This window comes from Chrysoperla carnea, chromosome 5 (assembly GCF_905475395.1).
Source record: "Chrysoperla carnea chromosome 5, inChrCarn1.1, whole genome shotgun sequence".
NCBI lineage: Eukaryota > Metazoa > Arthropoda > Insecta > Neuroptera > Chrysopidae > Chrysoperla > Chrysoperla carnea.
Window position 1 is genome coordinate 3,566,744 of NC_058341.1, and position 18,022 is coordinate 3,584,765.

General features: G+C 28.0%; 1 protein-coding gene across 1 annotated transcript in view; it reads left to right on the plus strand.

Moving 5' to 3' along the window:
- The first annotated feature begins 11,909 nt into the window (after positions 1 to 11,909).
- Positions 11,910 to 18,022, plus strand: part of LOC123300299 (protein gustavus) — a 90,695-nt gene continuing 84,582 nt past the window's right edge. Inside the window, exon 1 of the mRNA XM_044882852.1 lies at positions 11,910 to 12,226. Coding sequence (XP_044738787.1) covers positions 11,916 to 12,226 — 311 coding nt within the window. The 5' untranslated portion in view covers positions 11,910 to 11,915. The remainder of the gene's footprint in view (positions 12,227 to 18,022) is intronic.

An 18,022-nucleotide genomic window follows, 5' to 3' on the forward strand; every position in this document is an offset into this window, starting at 1 on the left:
TGATATAAAAATTGAAAAATTTTTATGACTTTAAAATAAATAATAACGTCTATCTTTAATATTATGACGGATTATTACAACTATCTGGGCAAAAACTAACATAAACATCATAAAACAAACAATAATTGAAAATTAAAATCTTTTCAATTCGATGGTAAGTGTCCTTGATCGTTTAAGGTTGATAGGACAAAACTCTTGAAATTTTACCGTACACCAATTATCGGATTTATCTAATTACTTAAGGATGTATGAGCATGACAACAATGTTTGATTTAAGGCTCAAAATTTGTTTGTAGGTAGTCTTTTACTCAAAGAATATGTGGTTAAAATTTCTGCTTAGGTATCCGTGCAAATTTTTAAGAAAAAAGTCATTAAAAATCGATATAAAATACATTGGCTCTTATGAAGGAATCTCAAAAAACGACATATTTTGGAAGTTTTAGATAATTTTCATTTGGAATGAATGAAAACAAATTTAAAAAAAACTTTTTAATAGAAAGTAAACATATTAGCAATGAATTAGAAAAGAAAAAAACTAAGTGTCACCGTCCATATAAGGGATGTAAGAGCAGGGTAGATTAAGGATTGAAATTATTTTTATCTTATTTTCAACTTTGATGATGAATTTTGTTATAACTTCATGAATGTAGACGAAAAATAAGAATAAAATTTTTCGATATGTGTCTTGGTTTTCGAAATATCGAAAGCTAAATAATTAAACAAAATTTTCAATATTTTGGAAATTAAGCCAGATATCGAAAAATTTTATTCTTACTTTTCGTCTTATATCGTCAAGTAATAATATAAATTTATCATCAAAATTGAAAATATCTATTTTTAAATTTGTGCCCCCACTACCATGCTCATACATCCTTAACTCTTAAAAGTACTAATAATCGTCTTTTGACTTTGTCCGTCTTGGAGATAAAAAAAATGTTAATTTTTTCTTTTTTAAGATATCGACTGCGTTAAGGTGCCGATTGAAGAGTATTAACGGCAATATGATCCTTGGACCTCAAGGGTCGCACCAGACTTTATCCACGATTTGTTTTTTATGAAATTTTATTGATTTATAAACACGCCTATAAACAATCGTAATTGGTATAAGAAGACATATAATTTAATTTCGAAAATAATGGTATTGGCTTGCCTGTAAAAAACTACTCATGGAAAAAATCAATCTTATACCGTCTCTTAGACTAATTACAACATTTAAAATTTTTTAGTATTATATTTTTTTGTGAAAAAATAAAAATTCACTTTCTTAAAACATTCAAATATTTTTATTTTATAAAACTTGTCAAATTTGGATTATTTGCTATGATTTTTATATCAAAATAACAAACTGGTAAAAACAAATCGTGTTATGTAATTTTCATTGGTATTTTATTAAATACTGCGTTGAATGATTATTTTATATCAAAAATATATATAAATTAATTTTGATTTATTCCTTAAATATACTAAAACAAAAAGTTAATATTGTGCTATCAATTGAAAGAAATAATTGAATAAATACTATACAGATATAAACTATATATAATAATAATTAATATATTTTATTTTATTTATAAATGTAAACTGAAAATGGGTTATAATCGATCAACATGAATCTACAATAATTAATATATTTCATTTAATCTATAAATGTACACTGAAAATGGGTAATAATCGATCAACATGAATCATTAAAGAGACCAATACTTAATTATGGTCGTTATAAGCGATATGTACAAAAGTTTATAAGGTTCGAAATATTATTATAATGTTGTTTTGTTTAATTGAAAGAGTATCTACATGTAATAGAAGAATGTATGTTTAGTGATTCCATATGTGACTGACACTACATTTGACCCAAAATACGTTTTATTTTGGATCACATTATAAATATTACAATGTTAATGGTTTTAGTTCAGTTTTGTGGTTGGATTCAACATTTGTAGTAAAAATTGCGTTCATAAAACTGAATTAATATATGATTTATTTACAAAATGCAACTGTGACTGATACTACATGCAAGAAGAAGTCGCGTTCAAGATTGTCTTTTAAACTTTGAATATCTTTCTCTATGCACGATTAATGATAAAACAAATTATTGGGAAATGGTAAAATAAAGAAACTTAGTATTTTAGAATTAAATTTATTAGTAAAACAAATCGTGACTGACAATACCGCCACTTTGGATGGCAAAATAGCTGTATTTTAAAAAAATCTTAGAAATAGATATTACAGGACACAAGGTAAGAACTTCAAAAACCATTTTCAAGATTCAAAAATGTTCTAAAATGCTATTTTTGAGTACAATTAATAAGAATCAAAAAGATCACTAATTTAATATAATTGTAATTTTAACGTTCTTATAAAAACAAAAATAATTTTAAAGGAAATTTTAATGAAAATTTAACATTTACGAAGAAAAAATATCATTTAGGTTTTAAAAATACAGAAAGCTAAAAGTACTGCAGTGTTGGCTCCTTACTAAAGTATTTTTACCATCAAAAACAGTAATATTTTTATTCCATTCATGGAATCACCCCTGTACTGATAATTTTCGACTCATTTTTATACCATGCATATATGAAATATACATAGTATATTAAGTTTAGTCCCAAGTTTGTAACGCTTAAAAATAATGATGCTAGGAAAAAAATTTTGTCATCGGTGTTCATAAAATCACCTAATTATTCCACTTTCGGTTGTCCGTCCGTCCGTCCGTCCGTCTGTGGACACGATAACTCAAAAACGAAAAAAGATATCGAGCTGAAACTTACAGCGTACTCAGGACGTAAAAAGTGAGGTCAAGTTCGTAAATGAGCATCATAGGTCAATTGGGTCTTGGGTCCGTAGGACCCATCTTGTAAACCATTAGAGATAGAACAAAAGTTTAAATGTAAAAATGTTCCTTATCAAAAATTAAACAACTTTTGTTTGAAACACTTTTTCGTAAACATCACTGTTTACCCGTGACGGCGCCAATTAGGCGGAAATTTTATAATATGTACTATACTTAATTAACAGTTATCTATGTGTCACATGTTTGTATGTGTAATGTGATAAAGAAATCAACACTGACTCTGCATGGTATTTCAACAATTAACTCAGTCAATTGTTTGTTTTCACTTGTTTTTAAAATGATATTAAATGTTCTATTTTTGGTTCTTTACAGATTCCAGAATCTATGAACAGTGACATTAACAACACAAGGACGAATACCATCATAACATCAAACCATAATGGGAATAACGAAGTTTTATTGACTTCATTTTAAAGGTAAGTTTACTTTACATATTCAAAACTTTACACTTTATAAATATGTATTTATAATTAAAACAATAATAAATAATAATATTTAATATTTATTTAATTATATTCAAAAATATAATGTTCACACAAATAGAACATGACACAAATTAAATGTTAGAACATAGAATTATTATTAATAACAACAACTTAAATAAATTGAATTACAGTGATGGGAATAAAGTTCGATAACCTTTAAGTTAATTTCAAATTAATTTCACGATAAAAAGCAGTTTATATAAGTTCAATCGGACTATAATACGGAATTTTTTAATCCTCTTGAACTTATATAGATTGAAAGTCTTTATTTTGAATAGTTTAAAATTATTTTGAGGCCTGCTCAACTTTTGTTCATCACTGTATATACAATAATTTTCTAAAATTAAATATTATATGTTTACATTTATGTTTACACTGGTAGTGTTTGGGTTATGACTTAGATACTTACTTACACTGTGAACGAACGATATTTTAAATGGTAAAATGATGGAAGATCGAAATTCATTTTCGCATTCTGTCTCAAAATATTTCAATGTTGGTTAAAATGAAAGAAAATTTATCTTTTTCACTCAAGAAACTCAATTTTCAATGCAATTTTGACACTAAAATACGAAAATCAGATGGTAGTTCCCAGAAATTAAGCATTCAATCGTTAAAGAAACGTGATTTTTGTATTTTTTGTGTCAAAATTATCATTTTTAGTGAGTTTTATCAAATTCTGAAACAAAAAATTGCTACCGATTCTTTTCGATTTTTATAAAGATTTTTTTTTTAATTTGCTAAAATTCGAGGAATTTTTGTTTGTCCCCAATTATGATTAAACTTAGTTTATTAGGTAATTTTGATCCAAAAAGTTCAAAAATCGTGTTCATTTTATGATTGGATGCGTAGTTTCTGAAATATCAACCAAAATCTCATACGAAAAGCGATTTTCTCCGAAATTACGCATCCAAACATAAAATGAACACGATTTTTGAACTTTTTGGGTCAATTTTACTTTATAAACTGAGTTTTACCAAAATTGGCTTCAATAAATTTTTCTCGATTTTTTCGATTTTTTTTGAAGGGAAACCCCTTAAAAAAATTCCAAAAAATCGAAAAATTTTTGTCGTCTCCAATTTCGATAAAATTCAGTATATAAGGTAATTTTGACCCAAAAAGTTCAAAAATCGTGATCATTTTATGATTGGATGGGTAGTTTCGGAAATATCGACCAAAATCGCATACGAAAAGCAATTTTCTCCGAAATTACGCATCCAATCATAAAAGAAACACGATTTTTGAACTTTTTGGGTCAAAATTACCTTATATAATGAGTTTTATCAAAATTGGAGACATCAAAATTTTTTCGATTTTTTGGAATTTTTTTAAGGGGTACCCCTTCAAAAAAAACCGAAAAAATCGATAAAAATTTATTGAAGCCAATTTTGGTAAAACTCAGTTTATAAAGTAATTTTGACCCAAAAAGTTCAAAAATCGTGTTCATTTTATTATTGGATGCGTAATTTCTGAAATATCAACCAAAATCTCATACAATAAGCGATTTTCTCCGAAGTTACGCATCCAATTATAAAAGAAACACGATTTTTGAACTTTTTGGGTCAAAATTACCTTATAAACTGAGTTTTACCAAAATTGGCTTCAATAAATTTTTCTCGATTTTTTTGATTTTTGTTAAAAAAAAGATTTTTGTTCGATTTGATAATAATTTCTAGACATTCTGTATATTTTCTAAACAGCTGATCACAACTATACTAAAAGTAGAACTACAAACGCGTTCAAACACTTTGTGCTGTAACATTTTCTTATTGATTGTAAAATTACTACTTCAACTTGATTCCATCTCTAAGACTGTCATCTCTAAACTATAACACTCTTGGAGGAAACTTTAACGAAACGTTCTTGCAACGATTTGAAACTTATCTACAAAACATCTGATATGTTAACAAATACACGGACAGCAATGTTAAGACTATTAAGGTAGTACGACCGCAAAGGAAAGCTTAGACTTGTGGTTGAAATTATTTTTATCTTATTTTCAACTTTGATGATGAATTTTGTTATAACTTCATGAATGTAGATGAAAAATAAGAATATATTATTTCGATATCTACCTTGATTTTCGAAATATCGAAAGCTAAATAATTAAACGTAACTTTTCATTTTTGATATTTTGAAAATTACTCCAGATATCGAAAAATTTTATTCTTATTTTTCGTCTAATATTGTCAAGTTCCAACATAATTCACCATAATTTCCGCCGAGTAGTTTTGGAGAAATCTATGAAATTTATTTATTTAAATAATCGGACAACTAACTCCCCCCAAAATTATCAGAATTGATTTAGACTTAGTCAAAATTCACATTAAAGAAAATCAATCCTTTTATCCAAAATTGCTTCTGTGCTCGTCATCTTTAAACAACTCTACGGCTACCTTGTGCTTATTATGAAAGGAATGCTATAATTTTTGATTTTATATTTTTCTTAAAAAACCATGAATTATTCTCCGTGAATTCGTGTTTCATTTTATGATAGTGTTTACAACACAAAATTACTGCATCCATATAGATAGCTCCTCTGCTCTGAATTCATCGTTCATATATTGATTTTACCACACAATTATATGAAGTAAACGTTGTTGCAGGACAAACGTTACACGTTAAACATACAGTTAGAACGAAACTTATCTGTATCTCTTGGAAACTAAACTTAACACAAAACTTTAAATATATCATCACTTTAGTTTTCATAGATGAACTTTACGAAAATCGTGGTTTGTGTTCCTTCCTTTCATCGCAATATGTCTTTCATGAAAGTGATGTTTTCCAAGCAATTTTGATCCTAAAATACGAATATCAAATGGTAGTCATGATTTTCAATCGCCGTGTTACTGAAAATATCAACTTTCACACTTTATTTTGGAATTGGTTGTTGTTAGTAATAAAATCGAAAAGTTTTGTCTCGGTTTTTTGATTTTCTAAGTTAATTAGGACCCAAAAGTAACGAAAATTTTGGTTATTTTACTATTAGACAAATCGTTTCTACAAAATTGTCAGAAATCAATTCGAGAAATCGTTCCTCAAATCGGAATTTGAACGATATCTTGGAATCTATGCATCCAATCGTTAAATGAGCCGTATTTTTAAATTTTTTGTATCAAAATTACCATATTTACGGAGTTGTATCAAATGTTGTATCCGAAACAAAAAATTATTAACGATTTTTTTCGATTTTTATAAAGGGGTAACCCTTTAAAAAAAATTTCAAAAAATCGAAAAATTTTTGTCGTCTCCGATTTTGATAAAACTTAGTTTATAAGGTAATTTTGAACCAAAAAGTTCAAAAATAATGTTTATTTTATTATTGGATGTGTAGTTTCTGAAATATCAACCAAAATCTCATACGGAAAGCGATTTTCTCCGAAATTACGCATCCAATCATAAAATTAATACGATTTTTGTGTTTTTTGGGTCAAAATTACCTTATAAACTGAGTTTCACCAAAATTGGCTTCAAAAAATTTTTCTCGATTTTTTCGATTTTTTTTGAAGGGTAAAAAAATTGCAAAAAATCGAAAAATTTTTGTTGTCTCCAATTTCGATAAAACTCAGTTTATAAAGTAATTTTGATCCAAAAAATTCAAAAATCGGGTTTATTTAATGCTTGGATACATAACTTCCGAGATATTTTCAAAAATTTAATTCAGTGTTCGATTTCTCGAATCAATTTCAGGCAATTTCTATAAAAGATTTATCCTACAGTAAAATAAACTAGATTTTCGTTATTTTTAGGTAATAATTAGTCTAGAAAATCTAAAAACAAAAAAAAATTTTTTTGGAATATTCAGCAATTTTTGTAAATTTTTGGTTACCACCGATGCAAAAAAATAAAATGATAAAAATATCAAAAACTGGATTATTTGATATTGGATTTTAACAAATACCTTTTAAAGATGTTCAGAAGGATTATATACGCAGGAATTGTCTTAAATTATGCAAATAAAACAAGAATTATTGGGGAAGTTTAGGAATCCCCAAAATTACTGTATGCACCCTAAATAGATAAACTAACAATTCATTGTAAACTGAACTGTATTGTTTTTTAATCTAGGTTAAAACATTTTTCTCTGCGATTAATTAGTGCCCTAAAAACTGAATTATTTTGAAATATTCAATTAATTTAAAATAAAACATCTGGCCATTTTTTTAATATTTATTACAAATTTAAATAAACTTAAAACTAATGTATTACGTGAACGTGTAAAATGTTGATAACAGCTGTTAAACTACCAAAAAAAAAAAAAATTAACAAAAAAAAAACTACTTATTGAAACCGGCTTTTAACCTTTGAACAACAATCAAAAAAATAAATAAATAAAAGGGTGAGATGATTGTTATTGAAATATTGTTTCAAAATTAAATAAATCATAAATTATTTTTTTTCAAATAAGCGAGAAATTGTCACGATTATTAAAACACAAATTGGTTTTTTTTGATAATAAAAAAAATTTCGTTAATAATATGCATTGATCAATAAGGACGTTCCTAAAAAAATTAATGTATGCAAATATTTGAGACTTATTTTTCAAAATTTTGATTGTGGATTCTTTTATAACTTGGGAAAATTAGAAGAGATTAAGAGTAACATTTTTTGATATATATCATACAGTAGCGTAGCGAGGGGGGTCAAGAAAGTACATCATGACCCGGGGGCTACTCACAAAACGCGCGAAATAGTCCTCAAAATAAAAAATTGCTAGATAATTTTTATTATAATTGATTTCTAGAAAATATATTGATTAGTCTGATAGAATAAAATATTAGATATGATCTTGAATCATTAGCGATTGGGCTAGACGAAATTCAAGACAAGCTCCGCGAAAAGGCGATAGGAAACGCGAAGTCTTTTTGTGAAAAATGGAATTTCGATACAAGAATACGTGTAAGAAGACACGGCAGATACATTTCAAAATCTAATCTTGTTTTCTCAACTTCATTTGTTATCTCAAATTAAAAGCTTTGCTTGAGCCTATGATTAGAAATAATAGAGTAGACCATTTTCGGGATAATAATTATTCGCAGAAATAAATTAACGATAATTAAATTATTTATTTAATAAAATAATTTATTGATTTTGTTAAAAAAAAAAAAAAAGAGCGTTTTGATATTATTATTACAGCACAATTTAATTGACATGACGGTATATATAAATAAAAACAGACAGACAGATGGACGGATAGACAGACAGATAGACAAGACGGATTTAAATAATTGACTTTATGTATCCAAAGACTTAGCAGTTAGTCACGATATTTATATTTATAATAATTCCTTGTTGACGACGTCGCATGGGGTCAATGTTTTCTTATGATACAAAAATCAAAATATAAACATTTATATTTATTTATTTATTTATTATTCTTTTATAAATATCAGTATTTAATAAAATATTTATTAAACTATTTTTTTAAAATTTCATTTAAAAAAAATATAAATAAATAAATATGAAGAAATTTTAAAATGCAATTTTCCGGTATTTAAAAGTTTATTTATTTTTTGTTTATAGAGTTCAGCCTAAATGTTTATTTATTTCTCTGTCAAATTCTAGTTATTGAATTTTAGGTAATACAGTCGAACCTCGGTATACGAAAGTTCAAGGGACTGCAATCTCTTTTTCTTACCGAGTCAAGTATGTTAAATACGCTCAACTGTCGTTTATAAAGATACAGGAAAGTTGTAGTTTCATTTATAGGCCTTATTTTCCACGGAAGAAAAGAGGGAAAAACGACTTTCGAAACGAAATTATTCTTTTGTAGAGTTTTTTCTCTTATCCAAGCTTCATTCACCCAAGATCAACTGTATTTACATACTCACAGTTACCCGACCACTTCGCTGAGCAATTTCAATTTTAAAAACAAAGATTACTGGGCTATAGCCTTGATTTCATGCCCTCACTTATGCCCCTTTAGTTCTCAATTTCATAGGTTTTAATTTTTTAAGCAATAGAGAAAACCTTGTGACATTAAACCCAGAATTTCATGAAATCATGTTAATCTAAGAATTTAACTTGGAAGTAGCTTGTTTTGCACTTTTTTTCCTACATCCCTAGCTTGAAAAATGGCAAATAGAGGTCAGGCAGAAAGAACCAGTAAAAATCCAGAAATTTAATTGAAAATTCGACAACAAGCTCGATTATATTTCAAACAAATTTGGATAGTCCTAACAAACAAAATTTTTCTGGAAACCCTAGAAAATATTTACAAAAAAAACACACATAACAAAATTTCCTGCAACAAAACCTCTTTCGTCACACAATACTGTATTTAAAAAAAGCGTTCCCTAGTTTCACACAAATTCAATACGGTTGGCGAAAAAAAAAGGCACTCCTAACGTTCGTATAGCTTAAGGGTGAAAATTGTGAATATTATGTGTAGTCGAGTTATAATATCCACCCTATCCGTTCATATTCGGATCAATACGCTACTCCGTGAAACAGACGAATATACTATATTGGTTTCAGTTCACTCTTCTGAAATAGAGAAGCGAGTGAAACAAAATACACCATTCATTGAACTGAAATAGCATGATATTACGCCTCATGTTACGTCTATCTCGAACGTTAAATAATTCTAGTTACGATATACGTTTTATTACAATTCAACTTCATTATTTTAGATTTCTACGTATTGCGTAACTTAAAAATATATTGCTATCTTTGTTGGGTAGACAGTTTGAAACGTATGTTGCAGTTTGAGACAAAATGTTTCTCATATACGACCAACGGAGGGATTCTATAGTTGGAAGTTCGATTCTATTTAGTTTTTTCTACTCTCTTTGTAAATTTCTGATAGAAATCTATTTTATTCACCTCGAAATTCGTGTTCAAACTTTGCTTCATATCAAAATTTTGAGATTTTATGTTTTTAAATCGTAGTTATTTAGTATCCTGAAAAAGTACAAGGTTTTGTAAGTTCTAACGAGGGGGGAGTCAAAGTCTTCATAAAATAAAGTTTAAAAAAGTAAAACCGACTGCAACAAAATCACGCTTTAAAAAGTATGAAAAGTATTATAAGAAAAGCAAAGTCAATACAGTCGGAGAGACCTCTAAGATTATTAAATTTTCCATAGAAGGGTCGACTTCATTTTCTTCTTTTCATACTCTTAGAGGTTGGGTTTCCACATAGTACTTTGATTTAAACTGTAGAGTCTTACATTTTTGTGAATAATTACAAATAATATGAGATTGTATGTAAATCAAATTACCATGTAGAAAACACGTATAAATAGAGCAATGTTTTATTTCTAATTTATTTACTATCGCAGTAAATTATATATAATTTTTTTTAAAGCCTATAACCAGCGGACGATCAAAATCGCTTTCAGCGATACCCCTTGTCAAATTATGATAAGTAGTTTAAAAACTATGATGTAGTTTAGAAGCTAAACGTTATGTGTTTAGCTTCTAATTTAGCTTCGCTGTTGTCGGGGTAAAAATATGATCGCTTCCGCAGCAAAATTTTACTTATTGTGATAGCTATTAATCTGACCTCCAAGGGTCATACCCATCACGGTGTATTTTTCTCTGTAAATGTAAAATTTTTCCACTAAATGTTTTTCTTTTGTAACTTGGAAAATTGGAAAAACTATCGTCGTTCTGATGATGTGTCTATGTAAATATGTTTTGTTTTTTTTTTTTTGTTAATTGTATTTTCTTTTGTAAACTAAAATTTTTCCTGTTTAAATGTTTACTAGAAGGTTTCTCGAAATTCGAAGTTGTCTGTATTGTATGTCTATTCGAATTGAATTGAATTTTTTTTAAAAGATATAGTTTTTTTTTACGATAGGATTTTAAATAATCGATTTCAATCGAGCCTTTTGTTGGAAAATTACAATGTAGTAATCAAGAGTATTGTTTCGATAATATGCAGAAAATTTGAACCGAAGATTATTCGAGTCGAAAGGATAAATACCTTTTTTTTAAATAAGTCTGTTAGATGATGTGAAATTCTAACTTCTACCTTCGAGTGATCTTTTTTATCAGTGTAGACTAACTACAATGACGAAGTCGAAATATTTTCTATTTTTCGAAATAATCAAGATTTTGAAAACTCTGCCTTTGTCATACATAAAACAGCCGTATACAAAAATGATTGTTTGGCAAGTCGTGATGTCATTCAAGACGCTATGACACTCTACACTGTTTTCGAAGTAAATTTGAATATTTTTTTGGTGTAAATCAGATACTAATGTTATGTAAAAATCAGTTTTTTTCAAATTTAGGGCAAAAGACTTTTATTTGCATAATATTCGTTATTTGACAAGTACTGTGTGATTCAAAAATTCAATGTGAGTGTCTTAGAACATCTTGTAAAAGAAATTACATTATGTGCAGTTGAGTTGTATGAACAACACAGACAGACTTGCTAGTTAGTGTTCTGTACGCTCACTACCAAACAATTGATGTCGTTTCTCTCTTACTGAAAAAAACTTGATACCCTACCATTCGTTGACAGAGGCAACGAGGGGGATACCATGAACCAATGAACGTAAAGCACTCGCCGCTAGCATAGAGTAACTGCTCGCATCCAAGGTTAGTACGCGTTCTGTCTTAACGTCATGCTAACATCTCGTTACTGCAACCTAGTCTGGGTGCCATCAATATCAACAATACAAAATTCAAATAATACGTTAGCGTGCTCAACAATTAATTGTAGTTCAAATTTAACAAAATTAAATCAAAATTTTTTAAATAGTTGTGGACATTTTTCATTGTGGGAACCGACAACATTTCAGTGTAGTTTTTTACGTGTACGAACTGTCAATGTGTTACGTCCATTAAATCCGTATGTCGTATATTGGACCACTACTCATACTGCAGCAACCCCTTCGTCATCCAATTTTTTTCATCCAGTTACTATGGAAACAAGGTAGTTCTATCTTATAAGAAGATTTATTATTTTTGTCTTTTCTTTTTTTAACCAAATTTTAAAAATTTTCAACAAAATTATATCCTTTTCAAGTGCGTATATAACAAATTTTTGAATATAAAGTGTTTTTTAGTGGTGTCAAAAATTTTTGAGTTTAAAACGCCGTTGTCATGGATTTTAAAAAAGTGTGGATTAAAAGTGAGAATAATTTAATTGAGGTTTCTTATTGTAATTATTTTGATCAAATTAATTTGTGCAATTATAAGTTTATCTCCAAAATAGGAGCTTTTTGATGGAGGAACATAAGAGACTTAGACTTAGTGCTTTAATTATGCTGAGCCTAACCACTTTTCCACTACGAATTTCTCGTAAGTGAAGTGTTCTCTTTCATGATCGATGTCCGATTAAAAAACGGGTACTCCCTTGTCTGGTAACCTGTAAATTGTAATTTTCGAAGTGTCAGATAACGGAAGACTATTTGAACAGGAAACGGAATATCCAGAGTTCAAACTATTGATACTCGGTAATCCCGGAATGTTGCTAGAATTCTCAAAGAACAAAAGAACTTTGAGAAAGCTTGAATAGTGGGGAAGTCGAGAATGCTTTTCGAATTCCCAAAGAGCAAAAGAACTTGGAGAAAGCCTGGATAGTGTCCTGAATTTTAATGCAGAGGCAAAGTCAATTCCAGATTCTTTTTCACCAATGACGTTACTAAGAATATCTTATCTTTCCTTTTGAGTGAAAAATAAGACACGAGGAGTTTTGTAAAAATTATTTTTTTAACCCTTATGACTCCAATTCGCAGTAAGGGTTAAGTCAGTCATCTATTCCCACTGGTATTGCCTCTGTAAACCGTGTTTCTGAAAATGTCTGGGGTTGTTTGTTTAGGTTAAAAGCTGAAATAATTTGATTCGTTCAGTCTCTCTTTCTTGTAAGAGTACTATTGTAAATAGTTAAGAAAACCATTTCGTATTGAATTCCAACCCTTGGGAAATAGATTGTATTAAAGAAATTTAAAATATTAAAGGCATTCAAATTCGGATTTTAATTAAGTGAGAGGAACGCACCCCTTAGCATCAAATCAACTTTGACACTCTTATTCATAACGCTTGTATACATGTTTGAATGTAAAAGAACGAGAAGGGTGGATAAATTGCAGTTATTTCTAAAATTACTCTCATAAAATCTATCAAGTAGAAATTATTTGCACAGTTCAGCCGATTAAAACGATCGTCCCATTCAATAAGGACGCTGTTTCCTCAATAGTCATTCCAAAATTGTAAGACTTAGGAAGCTATTTATGTCAAAGAAAGGATCAATATTGTGGTAAAGTTCTGCAGCGCCTCAAGCTTTTACGAGTATTGATAGTATGAACACGTGCATTTCTTTTGGAAAGGTTGTGTTCCAAAAAGCGTGGCGCCTAAAATAAATAAAACCAGCAGTCCCCAATTTGCTTAACAATAAATAAATTACTCAGTGATTTATTATTCATTTTACTAAAAGTGAGTCTCCTATTGTGTTTAGAGCGCGCGAGGTGTTTAAAAAAAATAAAAAACTTTCTATTTTATTACGAAATCGTAATATTTTTTTTTCTTACTTAATTAAAATTTTGTCTTGGCATTGTTTTATTTGGTTTTTTTTGTTGTTGATTTTAAAATGTCTTTTATATTATTTTTTGTTTCATTTAAATAAATGAAAAGTTATTTGTCCTTAAACTATTAAATATTGCGACATTTTTTTTTTTGTGTAAATACTGTATAATGGTTACTTAGTTTACATATCCACTTTGTGTGTGTATCTGCTTAACGATTTTTTTACTACTTAAATCTTTTTACAGTTGAGTCCTGCTTTTTAATTTCAGTTTTTTACCCTCTCTTGAAAATGAGTGTTAGACTAGGTTACATTCAGTGTCGAAAAAGCCAACACCATCTTTTTCTGATTTCCTCACCAGACCTAAGAATATCGAATTTTCTCCTGACTTGGTTACTTGATTACTCAACGGTCAATGCTTAATTGCCCAATTCTAGCCCATCCTCGATTCATTATATCGTCAAGCTTCGTATTTCTTAGGTTTAAATAAATATACGGTGTTCTTTAGTTGATCCTGGAAAACTCGACTACGAAATTAAGCTCTGCATTTCGAAATATCTTTCATCCAATCACAAAACCTTCTAATAAAGTGCCCACTTTCTTAGGACAGCTTTCTAATTATGATTTCAGATTTATAATCATGAAAATGTGCTCTAAATTTTTAAACATTATTTGCAACCTAATATAAAATAACATTTAATTACTCTGAGTCAAATGCGTTGAGATAGCAAGATATCTCGGAAATTACGCATCAGATCGAAATTTGGGAAAGAACTTTTTCGTTCATCTTGATGAGCTAAACGTCATAGTCGAGATTTTCAGGATCAATTAGGGAGCACCCTGTATATAATTTTTTTTGGTAGCATAAACAATAAAATAATCAGAACTCAACTGTATTCTTTTAACACTACATATTGAATATATTATAATTTATGCACAGACATATTAGATTATTAAAATAAAAAAGTATATACACAATTTTTAAAGTGATCGTTATACTAAAGATAGCAGACTAGCTTGAGCTGTAAGCTCTATTGTGGCTTTATTATCTGGACTATATTATCGCTTGCTTAAAAATACAAAACTTTTTTGTTATATATTCATTCAGTACTACCAACTTTTATAGTAGTTAGTCGTTCTATATCGAATTCATTATGTAAATTAGGGAACGTGTGGTTTTTCTTTTTTTAGAAACAAAAAAAATGTTCAATAATTTTAAGGTTGTTTTTTTTTTACGTTATCGTTCTGTAATTATTATAATTTAGAGAAACACTGTTCGAAAAAGAGGTGAAAGGGGTGGTCTGTTTAGTATATTTTTATGAATTTTCTACTATTATCGTGATGTAAATTGTTTTTTTGAAAATTATATAGGTTTTTCGTATATAATTTGTTTGTTTTTTAATAGTTTAAAGAGTAAAGACAGGGGAAGGGGTGGTTGGCTGATGTTTTATTGAAATTCATTGTTTTTTTTGTATTTGTAATATTCTTGACCTCATTTCCAGTTAGTATTTGCATTTTCAGGACCAAAGCTTTGCTCACCACTTGTGAAAATTAAGGCTGTTGTCTTGCTATGGGCATAATGTCAGAAAACACTACTTTCTAAGGATATTATAATACAGTTACCATCAAAATTTGAAGAGTATTGACCGACTCTAATTGGAAATAAACTTCATTAAAGTTCTGATCATTATCACGAAAAGCACTGACGACTGAACTTTTTGGGACAACAGCCTTAACTTTTCATTTTTTAAGAGCATGTTAACGAAAAATATTTACATTGAACTCATAGGTGTCGTAAGAATGATATTATTGGGGGTCATCAAGGCTCAGTTTAATTATACCATTTTGTCTAGAAACCACAAACACGTAATCTGTTCTATGCATGAGTTTTCAAGTGGTTTAGATTAATTATTGAGGGTCTTTTTTTAATATTTATTAATATTGGAGTAAATGTTTCATTTTATTCACACTTTCAAAAATCGTCTAATATATTCTTAAATAAAATTTAACCATAAATTTATTCTCAAGTATTTAAATCGTATTAATCACTCATTACAAGTAAATTTTACAAAAATTTTATTTATATTACAAATTTTTGGGGTACGGAATCCTTAACTTGAAACATATCTTAAGAACACTCTCAATTAAATTACATTTATCCTTAGAACCATCTTGAAATTGAAATAAAGCTCATGCACGGTGTAATTACGCATTATAATATATATTAAGCACATCAAGAAAAAAATTTTCTTTACATTTTCAGGGTGAAAACAATCACTTCCTGTCAGGAAGTGAATAATTAAATTAAAGTTTTATTGAAAATTCAAGAAAAAAAAACTTAATTAAAAAAATAGTGTCAATAAAATCATTAATAATTTATTAATACATACAAATGTCTTTTTGTTCGGATTAATTAAAGAAAACAGCTAACGGTAAAAGTATTTTTAAATTAATTAATCATTTATTTGATTATTCATCAATCGAGCAACTCTTTAAACCAATACACCACACGTTTTTGATGATTAAAAAATAATTTTTTTTATTTTTCATGTGCTGAAAATAAAAACACAAAAACAGTATGTGTTGATTGGCGCTTTGATTACCTAAAATAACACACTTCTTTAAATACAAAGGAAACATTAATGATGATTAATGTTTTATTTATATAGAAATTAAATTAAAAAAAAAAAAAAATTAAACATTTCTAGTTCAATAACATATCGATTGAATTTGGTTTAAAGACTCAATGAAATGCAATTATAATGTTATTATTACTATAGAAAATTATTTAATCGATATTAAAATATGTGATATATTCTATTTCGAGAAAGGTGATTAAACTTTAAATTTCGATGAATCATTGTGTAATTACTCTACAAAAACCTTTCACACTCTTTGAACTACTAAAAATGTGATTATTAAACGATAATTTTCGATTATAAATCAGTCATTAGCCCGTAAAGAGGGCTAGAATTTATCGAACAAAAATTTTAGTAACTCACTTCGATAATTCTTAATAACGTTTACTTCGAAAAATAACGATTACGATTGTTTTTGGGTGAAGCAAGCTTTTAGGTAAAAGTCCATTTATACTAAATTCCCAATCTCTTTTTCGAATCGCTTTTAAATTTAAGCTAAACAAGTGAAAACAAACAAGTGACTAAGTTAATTGTTGAAATATCATGAACAGACAGTATTGATTACGCAATCATTTCTTTTTTGTTTCACCTGAAATGGACTACTAAGGTGATTTTTTTAACACCTATTCCAAATTTTGTTCAAAGCATCAATTAAGCGTTACAAATTTGGGCCTAAACTTAGTATACCTTGATATATTTCATATATACATGGTAAAAAAACGTACTATTCTCATCAATTTTTGAGGTTATAAATCTCGTTCAGGTAAGAAAATGCATGAAAATTCTCGAAGTAGGCAAGAAATATTTTTGGGTGATTGAATAATCAAATTGGTAGGAATGGCGTCCTTATCAAAGTCCCGAAGCTTTTGGGCTACCTTAACAGTTTTGTCCAACGATTATCAGCAATCTAAGTTTAAAAATAGAGATCAGTGAATGTAAAATGAGTGTTAAAATGATAAAAATATTTGACATAAATTCAATAAATAAATTTTACAATTGAATGTAATTTTAATGAATAAAATATATTATTCAGGAAAAATATTTGAATGTAAATAAATTAAAATTGTTGTTAAATTAATATTTTATAAATAAATATGATATTATTATTATTATTTGTTTGATTGGTAAGAGTTTGCGAGGTTTACAGTGTTGTCAATGAACATATTGTTGCTGCCACTGTACTGCCTACATAATAATTGTTATAAAATATCATATTTTATATCATAATTATATATTATTAAGATGAAAATCCGATCTCCAATGGTTTCTGACCAATCATAACGATCTAAAATATATTATTTTAAGTCTAAGGAGTGATTGAGCAATACAGTAGGAGTAATGCAAGACTCAATTTTAGGTCTATAATTGATTTTACATCACATCAGTAATGTTTAATATTAATACTATGTGTGTATTTTTAATAATTGAAAGTCTTGTACATACTAAGTTTAAGGGAGAATTCTACCCCTAAATGGCTACAAATCTAAGGAAAGATTAAAAATTTAATATATTCCAAAAAGTATAATATATATTTTCTTTAAGAGAGAATACCTAGGCAAAAAAGGTA